This window comes from Lonchura striata, chromosome 2 (assembly GCF_046129695.1).
Source record: "Lonchura striata isolate bLonStr1 chromosome 2, bLonStr1.mat, whole genome shotgun sequence".
Classification (NCBI taxonomy): domain Eukaryota; kingdom Metazoa; phylum Chordata; class Aves; order Passeriformes; family Estrildidae; genus Lonchura; species Lonchura striata.
Window position 1 is genome coordinate 113541229 of NC_134604.1, and position 14816 is coordinate 113556044.

Below are 14816 nucleotides of genomic sequence, written 5' to 3' on the forward strand. Positions count from 1 at the left end.
AACCAATGGGGTGTTGAGCCTCACTAAATGGACAGGGAATGCTCTGGAAGCAGGGGAAGGGGCTAGAAGGAATGACAGGGAATGTTCTAGGGAAAGGGGCAGGGAAAGGGAGGATTGACAACTTGGAAAGGAGGGGTTAGGGATGAGTTTGAGAATATTGAGAACCGAGGAGGGGAGGAGATTTGGGGCGGGGTGAACAGACACTGAACAAATATCAATTTAAAGAAAAACACACCACCACATCCAATTATCATCAGAACCTATCCCTATAGATCACACCCTAATTTAACAATAAATTGTATTAACCTCATTCATCTATTTGCAGTGATTTCCAGAAAACATTGCTATCCATAAGGGAATCCTCCTGTGGGTTAGGTAATTACCCTGGAGAGCCAGACTTCACTCCTCAACAGCAGGAGCAAATAGCATTTCTAATGAGCTGGGTATAAATAACAAGTTGGATGCTGTCAAGCATCAATATTTACTCTGCATTGGCTAGAGCTGCTAACTGAATTAGCCCCTTTGCAGTGAGGGGCTGGGTTTGCATGCAATTATCATCATGACGTTCTCACTTGATGCCTAATTAGCTCTCTCAACCCACTATAAATAGAAAATTTGCATCCAGAGACGTTGCACTAAGTGGTGTCTGTCAGTTTTCTCACATCATCCAGGACCACCTATGCATATATAAAATTGAGGGTCTCCTCACATTGTTTTTACACAAAAGATGAGCAAATTTAGATCCCACGCCTACTGACTTCTTTTTATGGGCAAAGTTCTGTAGCAGAATAATATCTGCTTGCTTAATTGAAGTAAAACAAAGATTCAGAATTTATCAACATGCTGGACAATGGATTTTGTACCTCTACTGCACAATAACTGTTTTCTGTGAAAGTAAAGAAAGCTGATCAAGCATTGCAATGGTGATTGCACTAGAAACTTTAACATTTGAGTAGTTTTACTTGAAATCAGATAAAAATATGAGATTCCTCACAAAGCAGTAGTTCTGTAGAGAACAAAGTCCAGAAAATTGTTTCATTTTGTCTTTAATAACCTTTGTAGCAATTATCAATACAATATACCTATTTTAATAATTTGACATAAATAAGGACCACACACAGTGGTATAATATATTTCAAATTATTTATTTTCACAGTTTTTAAAATGTATTTTCAAATATTTTGACACAAGACATGTTTTTCAGGAATTTTTAAACCTATTTATTCTGATATTAAGTGTAGCCCTTGTTTTGTTTGTGTACGAGCTTATGTGTAACGTGATATTCCAGCATGCAGGAAAATAAATCTAGCAATTTTGCACATTAGTAAAAACGTGTTTCCAAAGCTGGAGAGCACCGTACAGTGTAATGTGTGTTTGAAAAACAGCATATGTTCATGAAATCAAAACCCTTCCCAAAATGCAAAGCTGGAAAGGGATGTAGTTAAGATTACACAGCAAGATTTTAGCATTTCCAAAAAGAAGCTTTTTTTCACTGGTTTTAGACAGGAGGTTTGGGGGGTTTTGGCTCTTTCTCTGTGATAACTTTGTGATATTATATATTGTGTAGATAGCTGCTGTAATTAGAGAAATAGATATGCTGCAGTGCCAGAGAGAGGTCTGAGCTGCTGAGGGCAGGGCAAGGGGCAAGGATTTTTTGGGGGGAGGTGTTTGCTCACACATGGTGGCACTTGCTGGCCATGGGTCACATCAGGCAGTGCAAACTGCTCATTTACCCTCCACTTCATTAAATTCACAGCTCTGCTCTGGATGTCCATTAAACTGTCCACAAGTGCATTATTTATAGCACTTTGGCATGGGTTGTGTGTTCAAAGCTGGCCATTTATAATAAGGTGTTGTTTGGTAATTCCTGTCACCACGGACAAGATATTTTCACATGTGCATTTGGATTCAAACTGAAAGGGGAAATTTAGGTTGGATCTGAGGAAGAAATTCTTTACTTTGAGGCTGGTGAGCCCTGACACAGGTTTCTCAGTGGATGCTCCATCCCTGGAAGTGTCCAAGGCCAGGATGGATGGAGCTCTGAGGAACCTGGTCTAGGGGAAGGTGTCTCTGCCCATGACAGGGGTTCGGAAGATATTTAAGTTCCCTCCCAAACCCAACAATTGTTGGGTTCATTCAATGATTTTATGCTGGCTGGAGGGGATACTTCACAGAAGTTTAACCAGCAGTGGCAGGTTTTGCTTTGGGACCCTCTGAAGAAGAGTTTCTCCCCTCTTAATGATGGGGTCACACCCTCCAAACCTTCTCCCTGGCATGGGCTGCGTGGAGGCTGCTCCCTAACACACAATGTCCATCTCAGTCCATGGGGGCACAGCTACCAAAGCAGCAACTCCCCTTTTCCTCTTAACTCCTCTGTTCCACTGGGATGCTGGAATATCTGCCTTGGGCCACTCTAACACACTTTACATCTGCAGTTCCAGGTCCTCCTGCTGGAGTTAAAGCAGCTGCTGCCTCAGCCTCCACGGTTTTTGTGTCCTGGCTGCCTCCCCTGAAGCTGAACGGCATCATCCGGAAATACACCGTGTTCTGCTCCCACCCCTACCCCACAGTAAGTGCCACAGCCCCTCTGTGGAGGGCTGACACACAGCATTTGCAGATTCCAGTCCTTGATCTTCTTCCTGCTGCTTCCTCTCCTGCCCTTTGCTCGCCCTGAGCAAGGCCAAAGGGAGATCCTGGAGCTACAGAGAGAAGTGAGAGTTGACTTTGGTTTATCCCACCTACCAAATTTTTGTTTAAAACCTATTGCAGAGCATTAGCTCACAAATAATTTCGAAATTTTCACTTGAAGTGGAGTATTTTGCAAGGTATGGTTAGTTTAGAATGTAAGAAGTTACATTTTCCAGGACCAGCTGCAGCTGGAGGCGTGTATTCATTTACCCTGTTTCCATCGAAGTTCCTGCCTTTTTGCCTTGAGTATTCATGTGTGAAGGAACATAATGACTTACAAACAAACATATTTGCTTGTGAATAGGCTTATTTATGCCTGGAATATTTGCCCAATCTAGCTCTATGTGCTTTTACTTGCTGAGAAAGTGACAGGAGGAAATTTGAATGGAGTATCAGGTTATCTTTCTTCCTGTCTGAATCACAAAGAAATTCAGCAATCTTTAAACACAAGGGCCAATTGCTCTCTTTAAATACCCATGTATATTTATTTTCATGTGGATTGAAAATAATACTCATTCATTTTATATCTGAGGTTTGCATTTAGGTTATATCCAAGTTTTGGATTTCAGTTTTAAGCAAGACTTCCCACTGAAGATAAAAAATGCAATCTTGGTTTGATTGGCAAGGAAAATATTGTTCCATACATTTCCAAAAGTGGTTCAGGCATGTGGAAATTTCCCTGCCCCCAAGTCAGGGGGTTGGAACAAGGTGGTGTTTTAGATCCCTTCCAGCCCAAACCATTGTGTGATTCTCTGATTCATGTTTTGGGATTACTGTCTCCTAAATCCATTAATGTCATAACTGTAGCAACCAAACCATCTTTAGCACACAATTAAATGTAAAGTAGCTGGAGATTTTCCATTACAGTTCATGCATTTCTTTGGCACTCAGTGGGTTAAAGAGGTCAGATTTTAGAGGACAGCTCTGCATGGAGATCAGGAACTTCTCTGGGGGCTTGGAGAGAACACCAGATGGTGCTGCTGCCTTCTCCAGATACTTCCCATGCACAAAGCTGCAGTGCTTCTTCCTGGGGCTTTGCTAGCAACATTTTTTCCTATATTTACATCCCCAAGAAAATAAACATCCTCAGCTAAAAATATTATTCTCTACCATGTGAGTCTCTCACATAGAAAACTTCCTATTTTGTGGTTACCTTTTGGAGCACCTCAGAGGTGGACAATGACAAGAACAGATGCTTTGTTTTTGCTGCTCTTGGCTTGGACAGAATCTTGCTGCTGTATTTTTGTGTTTTCATTATGCAGGGGTGTGTATGAACCATCTTGGAACCTTACCTTAGCTCCAGGTAGAGGCACATGCAGCTGTTTGTACATTTTATTAATTGCTGATGTGTACATGGATAGTTCTGAAAGGCGTCCCTGTCCCTTCCAGCCCAAACCATTCTGTGATTCCATGATCCTGCTGTTACCTTCATGGAGGTGTTTGTACATAGAAATACATACATGCACACACAGATATATGTGTAAATATGTTCAACATGTATCTGTGAGTCCCTGTGCCAGTGTTCTGCAGATCAGCAGGAGCTGTGCCTTGCAGAGATCTTCTGTAGCAGCCCTGTGTGCTGAGTGAGGCAGGGATCACAATGGGGGCTCAGTTTCCAGAAGCCAAGTTGGATATTTTTAAACAAATACAAGCCCTGAGGATTTAATATAGGACACACTCCCTTCAGCTTTATTTCTAACAATATGCTTTGTTATCTTTTATTCTGAAATGGATTGTGAGCTAAAAAGCTGTTTTATTCTGAGCTGCTTTGCAGTGAAACAAGCCTGCTGCAGAGCTGCTCAAATGCCAACACTGCTGTGCAGATACACTTAATATATCCAGGGAAGTTCTTGTTTGATTCACTGCTGGCAGAGACAAACAGCTGACAGAGGGAGAGTCTTAAATTAGGGTGAGGAGGAGAATAAATAAAAGGCCTGTGTCTTTATCATCTCTGCCACCATAAGTAGCAAGTGCTATAGCTGCAGGTATGGAGCCCTAAAAACTTCATCCATCAGTCACAGCCCTGGCTGCAAAATAACTTTGCTGAAAGTCTGCTATTCAAGCAGAAAGGCAAACTCAGTTTTCAGGCATCAGTGAGAAGAAAGAGAAAAGGACAGGGATAAAGGTAAATTTATGGGGAGGCTGCATTCTTTGCAGATTGTATTTTATTGCTGAGAACCAGTCCATACAATAGACTTTAGACTTTAGGTTAACAGTCCTTTATGCAAGAACATTGCTTTGGTGTTTAAGCTGCCAACAGGAAAGATAATTAACTCTGTTGGTAGCATTGTGCATATTTTTATTACAAACATAACACTTATACAACCCCAACATATTATAAAATGAAGATTTGCTGCCTCTTGCACTATTCAGTTTGCTTTGCAAAGGCAGAAGCTTTAAAAACTTCTGCTGCTTCTGTATAGAACAAAAGATATTTTCTCTTTAAATATTTTGAGCCCTAAGGACAGTATTTGCCTGGGATGTTTCAAACCACAAATATGATTAATGTGTGAAAAATGGAAAAGATTCTCCACTGCAGTCTGTTCTCTGGCTAAGATAAAGGGCAAGCAAGCATCCAATTTCACACTGTTTAATTGTTGTGTCTGTAGTATTCTACAGGCATAATTAGGCAAAACTTTCTCTTTTTTATTCTGAAAATGTAGGGGAAAAATACAGAAATATGAGACTTCATGGATCCTTCATTTTTCAAATATAAGACACGGAATATACCAGAATTTAAGTTAGAAAAACTATCCTTTGTGCTAACCCATAGCCTACATTCTTGCTTCTCCCCAGTTTCTACCACATCCATGTCCAACTGTTTGAAGGATCTGGCTTCTCAAGACCACCTGTAATGGTCCCATGGTGGCCAGATTCCTTCTAAGAGTGGTGATTCCCACTGTACTGGCAGGATGCTCATCCTGCCCAGGTCTCAGGGAAGTGCTGTCACTGCTGCCCTATCCTGGCAGGGGGATTTTCCCCCATGGAACACTGTTTGAATGCTGGCACAAAAATCAGACTGGTTCATTTTCTGCTGAACTTAACTCCTTCCTCAGGAGGCTGCTCCAGCACTTCCAGCCTTGGGCTGTACATGTGCACTGTCAGGGCCTTTCAAGTGCAACAAAAAAGGAAAATTGGGGGTTTTCTGAAGAAAAAAGACAAAAAACTCACTAGAAACAACCACCAACCTCTTGTTGCATTCAGGTCAGTACAATGCTTAAGAAAGAATCGATGGGATTAGATTAAATAAAACTTAGATGTAAAGGTCACTGTGACACACAGGTAAGTCAGCCTGGGAAACTTGGATCCCAGAACAGGTAAAAAGTATCTCCTAAAGAAGCAGGAGCATGCTGAGGTTAAGGATCAGGATTTCTTGATATGGGAAATGATGAGGAAGTGCCTATGCACAAGGACAGGGAATTTTTGATATGGGAAATTCTGCTCAGCTAGGGAAAAAAATTACCATGAGATCCTGGTCAAATATTGAAACTGGGGCCCAGACTGTTGGATCTCCAAATGTGGAAATCTTTAAGACTTCACTTGACACATCCCTGAGCAACTTGATGCAATTAAATATGCTTTGGGAAGGGGTTTGGACTGGGTGACTTCCAGAGGAACCTTCCAACCTCAGTTTTATTATTTTGAGGCAGTTTAAAACTGGAAAAGTTGGTCAAAAACTGTATACAACAAGGGAAACCAGACAGTGGTAGAGTTAATGTGCAACCCTTGAAGGAAAAGACACATTTAATTGACACCAAGATGTCTCATAAGTTAAAAGTCTCCAATAAAACTCATATGACATTTTAGGCCACTGGCAGAATTGTTTGCCTTTCCTATCTGAACACTTTCTATGCACAGTCTCCCAGTCCAGTTCTGCTTTTAGCTTTCACTATCAGGAAATCAGAGAGTGGGAGTGAGGTCACCTTATTTCACAACTTAACTAAGTTCCACATGAGTGGAGGAAAGACAAGAACCAATTGACTGTGTCCTGAAAAGGAAAATCACTGAGAAAGGACAATGGTCTCCATTTATTATCCTGTTATAGTGCACTTCTACTTACATGACTCCTTTCCATTAATCTCCAAGCTTTCTATGGCGGAAGCATAGAGTGATGCACAAATTAGTGACCTGCTTTGATGGAAACAACAGGAAAATCCTGTTTAATGTGTTTGCTTCTATTAGTCAGCGACCCACCAGCAGATCAGCAAAACCTAAACAGCAACAACAACCATAATGACTACATTTTTCTAACCAACAAGTCAAAGCAGACTTTAATATGTGTATTTCTGATTGAGTGATGTCATATTGTTTATTGACACCCAAATGATTATGCTGGTCTGTATTTTCTCAGCTCTATATCTCACTTTCTAGCACAAGTACCTAAAGATTGGCAAATATGACAAAAACTTGCAAAGCATACAGGTATATCTTTAAAACCCTAGATTTTAGATAAGAAGAACCAGTTATTCTCTGGTCTTTAATCCTGACAGTAGTTTTTAAATGTTGGCTGATGGAATTGTTGCTTAGCTGTAGGATTCTGCTAAGAGATGATTTGTCCCTCAAACCCTCCTTTGACTGAGGTCTCAAAAGACCAGAAGCCTGAGAGCTGGAAAAAGAAGAAATTCCAGAACTGTTGAATCAGATGAATGGAGTGAGAATATTCCTGCAAAGGTCCCAGATAATGCTGTCATGATAAACTGGATTAACTGGATGAGGAGCCAGAGAACAAAGCAGACCCCAGCACTGAAATAGGGGAACATGATTAGGAATTATCTCATAGTGCAAACCCTACAGTCAGCCCCAGGTAGGTGTGTTGGAAAGAGTCTGAAAACTGTGATCTACATTTCTTGAGTTCTACAAAGGATGTAGAAAGATCCAAAAGCTGAAAGCCCGGCAAGGATTCATATTAGCCTGGAAATATTTCTGTGGAACAGTTGGATTTGGAATAGGTGGTATATGAAGAGGTGCAAAGCAGTGATGGAGAAGAGAGAAATGATCTTCTATTTAGCCAAAGCCCAAGTCAATTTACGTGAAAACATGATCAATATTGGAAACTGAACAACATCTGAGGTAGACAATAACTGATCCTTTGGATTTGCTTATTTTATTGTGAGAAACATAACTCTTTAGCCTGTTAGACTTCTATATTTGTTTCATTCTTTTGCTTTTATTTAAACTCACCAAGGGGAAAATATATTATGTGATTTAACCAGCATACACAGGAGTCCCTGGGGTTGCTCTGTGGAAGAAGAGAGTAATTGCTGCTCTTGGTCTGTAATTCATAGATTCTAAGTGGGATTTAATTAATCTGACTTCAGTCACATTGAATAGAGTCACAAATACTTATTCTGGGGTCATCAAGGATTTCCTTTCATTAAGGAAAGAAGCTAGATAAATCTTCTGAAAGTTTCCCTTCCTTTTGTTTAGTCAAGAGAAAAGATATATGCTTATCTTAAACCAACTGATCTGCAACACAAACTAGATGTGGAAGTATATACAATTATCTGAACCTAGATCTTAAAGCTATTAGCTGTCATAAATTCCCATCATCCAGGTGTTGTCCACTCAATTCTTTCAGGCAGACACAAGTTTTGTCTTGATTTTGCACAGGATTGTCTAAATTCCAACTTTGGGTTTGCATCACACTTTCTGATCATTTACTCTCCAGATTAAAGATTTGGATAAAAGAAAACTTTGGAAAATAGAGTTGATGCAATTACAAGCCAGAAACTATTTGTTGTTATGTACTGTAGATCTTTCAGTGATCAGAAGGATGCTGAAAGTTTCTTGGAAAAAAGGGAGAAGTAGCTGGCAGAAGTTGGCTAAGTAGATGAAATTGCTGTTGAATAGAAGTTTATTTAGAGTCAGCAGATTCTGTAATGTTGAATTTTAAGTATATGTTCATTGATTTGTGTATTACAAGCAGTATTTATCACTGCATCTATATAGCACTTTTTATAGTGTGAAGATATTTATGCTTATTAATTCCTGTGTGCTTTATTTAGCATAGAAATAGTGCATAATTTGGGGGTTATTTTAAAACCTTATATTGGACAGTATTTAAAATGTGTCTTTTTAATATACCACATGTTCTATTTTTAGCCTTTTTGTCGTTGTTTCACATCTTTGGTGCCAGCTCCCAAACATAGTACATTCATTATTTTAATTGCTTTATCAACTTTACATTTTTTACCTATCTTATTTTTGTCAGAGAGCAGACCTCAGGAGGGATGTGACAGAGTATAAATTGATCCTGAAGATGCGCTGGTTTATACGATTTTTAAAAGATCTCCTTGTAAAACCCTACCAAAACAAATTTGATATTGATTTTTTTCATAAACCTCCCTTCTTGTGTCACTGCCTGGTCTCACACCCAGGGATATCAACACAGTCTGACAATAAGTTCTTGGTGTCCTGGCCTTCCAGTGGTCACCAGCCCATGACACCACACACGGCTCCCCTCCTCGGGAGGCTCAGGGACTCTCCAGGAGATGCTCCAAAGGGACAGGAAGGTGGTGGACCCTAAGTGAAGTCCAGACAGTGGGTTTTCTTCCAGCTATAATACCTGGAAATGAGAATTCAGGAGCAGCTGAGGGAGCTCCAGGTGTTTATCCTGGAGAAAAAGAGGCTCAGGGAGGACTTTCTGACTCTCCACAACTCCCTGGCAGGAGGGAATAGCCAGGTGGGAGTCAGGCTCTGCTCTGAGGACAAGAGGATGGCCTCAGACTTCACCAGAAAAGGTTCAGGTGGGGCATCAGGAAGAATTTCTTCACAGAAAGGGTGCTCAGGCCTTGGCAGGGGCTGCCCAGGGAGGTTTGGAGTGCCCATCCCTGGAGGTGGCACCTGGAGGTGGCACTGAGTGCTCTGGGCTGGGGACAAGGTGGAGACTGGGCTCCATGGGACTCCATGGGCTGGGAGGGCTTTTCCAGCCTCAGTGATTCTTTGGATTGGCAGGATTTCCTGCCTGTGGGAAGGCAGGGAGCTGCCTCTGTTCTTCCAAAAGTTTCCATCTGAAACTTTCTAACATTTTAATTCTACAATTAAAGTGAAAAAAAATTAAGTTACAATATGGCAGCTGCATTCACTTTTGTGCACAGCTTCTGTTTCCAACAATTACCTTCAATAATGCTGAGTGAAAAACAGATGCCTTTCAAAACATGAGCCAACACCTGAATAGAAACCATTGCTAGACCAAAGTGGCAGCCAAGAGCCTTGCTGGAGGCTGTGGTCCAGGATCAGTGGTTATTTGGAGCTTTGAGAGTCTGTCCATCTGTGAAAGGAAGGCAAAAGCCAGCAGTCCTCAAGAAAAGTAAAATTTGTGACCTCAGGCAAACTTTCACATCTTTAGGGAGTTCACTGAGAGGGCACAGCAGTGGTCTGCTCTTCTCAGGGATGCAGAACTTGAAGTTAATTCTCTATAAATACAGACATGTATTGATTTTTTTATTACCCCACTTTGCTTCCAGGGAGAAACAACTTAGTGTAGCCCCCAGTATTGGATAACTTGTGAGTCTAGGAGACTCCAAAATGTGATTTTTGGAATAAAACATCTCAGTACTCTCTGCCCCATGAGTTCTGTGCTGAGTTTTGGGCCTCTCACATCACAAAGGGACCTTGAAGTGGTGGAGTGTGTCCTGGGAAGGGGCTGGAAAACAAGTGTTAGGAGCAGCAGCTGAGGGGACTGGGGTTCTGCAGTCTGGAGAAAAGAAGGCTCAGAAGGGATCTCATTGTTCTCTACAACTCCCTAAAAGGAAGTTTTAGCAAGGGTCAGTCTCTTCTGCCATGCCCAAAGTGAAAGGATGAGGAAAAATGGCTCAAAGTTGAGCAGAAATGGCCCAAAATTGCACCTGAGGAGGTTCAGATTGGACATTAGAAATGGAAACTTCATTGAAAGTGTGGTCAGGCCTTGAAATTTTCTACCCAGGGAGGTTTGGAGTCGTTGTCTGTGGGAGTGCTCAAGAGAAGCCTGGATGTGGCCCCAGGGGACAGGGTTTGGGGTGATGCTGGTGCTGGGTGATGGTGAGACTTGAAGTTCTCCTCCAGCCGTGATGATTCTGAGATTTCCAGGAGCAGCAATGCCTGAGGAAGGGCAAGGTAAACAATTCTGTGATGGAGTTGTACAAAAAGATGGAAATCGTTGTGTTTTTACCACATAGAATTGAAGCCTTATTTTAATTATTCATGAGGCTCAGTGCCTGTTCTAGGCCTCATCTGCAGCAGTGATGAAACAGGGTCCAAGGAGCAGCACCTGGCCCCAGCAGGATGTGATAGTGACTGATGTCAGCCTGCTCCAAAGCAGAATTGTTTCGAAAAGAGCTATTTAGAACAGCACAAAACTGAGCTACACACCAAGTGTTGGAACTCAAAATATCCCTCAGACATTTTTGGAGGTTCCAGTCACTGGTCAGAAACATTGGAGACCCTGGCAGGCAGCTGGAAACAGCTGTGATTTTGGATTTGAACCATGGAATGGTTTACCAACCTTGCAGGAAGAATAAGAAGTCACGAAAGCTTAGAGTAGAAGTAGTCACAAAGTAGAGGGAAGAATTTTTTAGTATTGTACAAGGGGGTTTCAACACCTGTACAGGGGGTTTTTTACTTTGTACATGGGGGTCAGAGGTTTTAAGGTGGAGGGATTTGGGCCTGTCCTGTCCTCCCTCTTTCTCCTTCCTCACCTCCATGTTCTTGGTGATGTTGGCACTCACAGATTGGTTTAAAGTAGAAAGGCACCATTTAATATAGGTAATAGGCATTGGGGGAAAACTGTAACCATGTAACACGTAATGTACCATATAAAAGATAGAAAAATACCATTTAATATAGGTAATAGGCATTGGGAAAACTGTAACCATGTAACACGTAATGTACCATATAAAAGATAGAAAAACACCATTTAATATAGGTAATAGGTATTGGGGAAAAACTGTAACCATGTAACACGTAATGTACCATATAAAAGACAGCAGCAGCCCTGGGCAGGAGAGAAGAAGCAGTCGGGGTCAGAGAGGATGTCAGGGTGTGTGTGTGCCTCTGCCTGAGCTGTGAGCAAACCACAACAGCTCTAGAAGAAAATCTTTTAGATAACTTGCAATAAACTGCCTTGAGACCAGACATCAGGAGAATACTGAGCCTTTCTTTGGAAGCACAGGTTGGAGGAGAGATTTTTCCACCACACGGAACCCCTGAACCAAGCCTGGGTTCTGTCACCAAGTTAAAAATCAGTGTGGATCACTGGGATGGAGTGCCCCACTCACTGCTGGCTCTCTCCCATTTAGCAGTGGAGCTGAGCCCTGAGCAGGGATGTTTTTGAGGGACACCCAGCTATGCAAACAGCATTTCACTGATTTAACTCAAGCCACATAGAACAAACTCAGTGCTGCACTGTGGGAGGCTGCAAACAAAAATAAATAAACCATGGCTCATTGTGGGCAGGAGGGAGCAGCCTCAGTGTCTCTCCAGAGCCCAGTTCTGTTCAGTGGCTCCATTCCTGACCTGGCTAATGAAATAGAGAGCTGCCTATTAAATTAGCAGGGGATACCAGGCTGGCAGGGATTGCATCTACACAGGAGACAGAAAGAGAATTCAGGCAATTGAATGAACTGGGAAATTGGTCTGGAAAAAGTTGGATAAAATTTAGCAAGAAAATGGGTACCCTGAATAACCAACAGCAAAAGTACTGTGTAGTGAGCAATTCTCTTGATTCTTCAGAAGAGGATTTTGAGGTTATTGTGCATCCCAAGGTGAACATTAACAGCCTTTATAACCCTGTCCTGAGAAGCCAAATGAGAATCCCTGGAATTGTTGAGTGCAGGTTTGGAAATGATGAGAAAGCTATGGACCATCTTTAGACAGTCTGAAGGATAACAGAAGATGTTATTAGAGAAACTGATAGAGAAAATGGGATTTCTGGACAATGCTGAAAGCACCAGAGTTATTTAGTTGTAAAAAGATAAGGGTACTGGTGGGGAAAGAAATGATAAAACTTCATGTAGATTAAAGACTGGTGCAAAGATCAAGGTAATAATCTATTCTTCATGTTCCTAATAGACTGGAAAAGAAGCTGTGGGTTGAAACTGCAGCAGGAAACTCAAGCTAGATTATAAAAAAAATCCCTATTTCTAATCATTAGATTAGTTAAACAGTGGAATAGATTGTGCAGCCTCGGGAGTTGCGAAATCTCCTTTTATTGTAAATCTTCAAAATCAGGTTGGGGAAAACATCTGTTTGAAATTGTGCAGACACAGATGAACCTGGTTTAAAGAAGAAAGATAGACTCAGGTGATCTCTCAGAGTCCTTTCAGTTCCATTTTTAGATTATACCATATTTTCCACCTACAATTGGATTGAAAACACACATCCCACTCTAGGCAGTATATGTATATATTTATGTATTTATATTAAAATATATTTATATATTTATATATATTTTATATATTTATATATTGATATTTATACTTATGTTTATACTTTTATATTTATATTTAATTTTCAGCATGAGGCAGCCAAAACACAACCAACTTATATATATACTTCACAACACACACCACAAGCCTGGGCTGTTTCTTCCTTTTCACTCATGTCCGTAAAGTCTGTATATGGCTTTCCCAGTTCACTTCCAGGTTTCCTGCAACTTGCAGAGAACAGACATAGAGATCTGTAGCTCACTTACCTAATCAGAAGTTGTGTGGAACCAGCTGTAAGCAAGGTACAGGCTACCTTTCACTAAGTAACCTTCCACCCCACAATAAATGCTGTCTCTTGTCTTAACTCCTTGCTTGGGAAACTCCCTGACTTCTTGGAAAACTGTTAGAAGTGTATTTTTTTTCTATAGCACTCTTCTGATTTTTTTCCCAGGTTGTGTTAAGAGCAGGCAATTAAAAATAGAAGCCAGAGGGATCAGAGTTTATGCACATTACCTATTAAATTGTGCTTTAAAGAAGTCAGAAATGCCAGGAGATGGCATGCTGCTTCCAAATGTACAAAGAAATGCACACCAATAGGGCTCAAGTTGCAGAGGAAAATGATGTTCTCTGCACCAGCTCTTCCTCAGCATCTCTTGCCATTGCCTGGCTGGGGAAGTAGATTGACTACACCCTGATAAAGGACTTTGATTTCATTTTGCTCTTCACAGACCTTGCTGGCCTTCAGAGACTGATCTCTGTCTCTCCTTCTTAGACCGTGAGCTAAAGGCAGAAGAAAAATTAACCCATCATCTATAAGCTGAAGAAAAATAGCAGTTAGGAAAAAAATCCCTTGAGCAAGCATGTTACTGCTTCTAAGATTGAACAGCAGTTTGTGTTTTATACTGGTACATGCACGGGCCAATATGTGACAAGGTGACATTCCTTTAAATATTTCTTATTTCAATTGTTTAATCTTCTCTTTGCTGACAAAGCTGCCTTTTTTTCTCCTTGTGTAATCAAAGTCTCTGGCATGTTAGGTTAATTGAAATGACAGGCAAAAGTTTAAAGTAAAATCGATTCTTTGTCACTGAAGCATCCCCAAGTGTTTAAAAGGGAATGTGAGCTGAGGAAAAGCAAGATGTGTGTTAACCAGTGAGAAACCAAAATCTTTTGCTATAGCAGCTTGTTTTAGGAAAATGAGAGTCGTTAATTTAGTGAAGATGCACTTATCAGATTCAGTTAATAAATTAATTCTGAGAATAATTAACTTTACATTTAAAATAGCCACAGATACAAATGGATGAATGATGCTGGGAGAAAGAAAGGATATTAAACCAAGGCATTTTAAAAGCTTTACAGCAGAAAATTTTGCTGGTTTTCCATCTTTGGAGTTCCAGTGAGAGGGAGCTGATGGTTGCTGGAATGAAAGTTAGCCCTAAGGAATTCTGTGATGTTTACCTGTTCCTAAGTGCTGTATCCATGTGCCATGGCAGCTGGTGGTTTAGAAGGAACCTGTGCTAGGTAACTGCAATAATGTGTGGAGCCAGAGACAGCCTGGCCTGTTTGACTTTTAAATTAACCATAGGAGATGCTGCCTCATGAATATTAAATTTCAGCTTCCTCTACCATGATCAATACATTAATTTTTATGTATGACCTCACAAAGATCCAGCCTGTCGAGCTACGGGCGTTTGTCCAATATTCTTGTGTAAATGTCAAGGCAGC

General features: G+C 41.0%; 1 protein-coding gene across 3 annotated transcripts in view; it reads left to right on the plus strand.

Annotated features, from left to right (window-relative positions):
- The window catches only part of DSCAM (DS cell adhesion molecule), a 445883-nt gene that overhangs the window by 367703 nt on the left and 63364 nt on the right, over positions 1-14816 (plus strand). For all 3 annotated transcript variants that reach the window (XM_021527473.3, XM_077781696.1, XM_077781698.1), the window contains exon 20: positions 2436-2569. In XM_021527473.3, coding sequence (XP_021383148.2) covers positions 2436-2569 — 134 coding nt within the window. The remainder of the gene's footprint in view (positions 1-2435; positions 2570-14816) is intronic.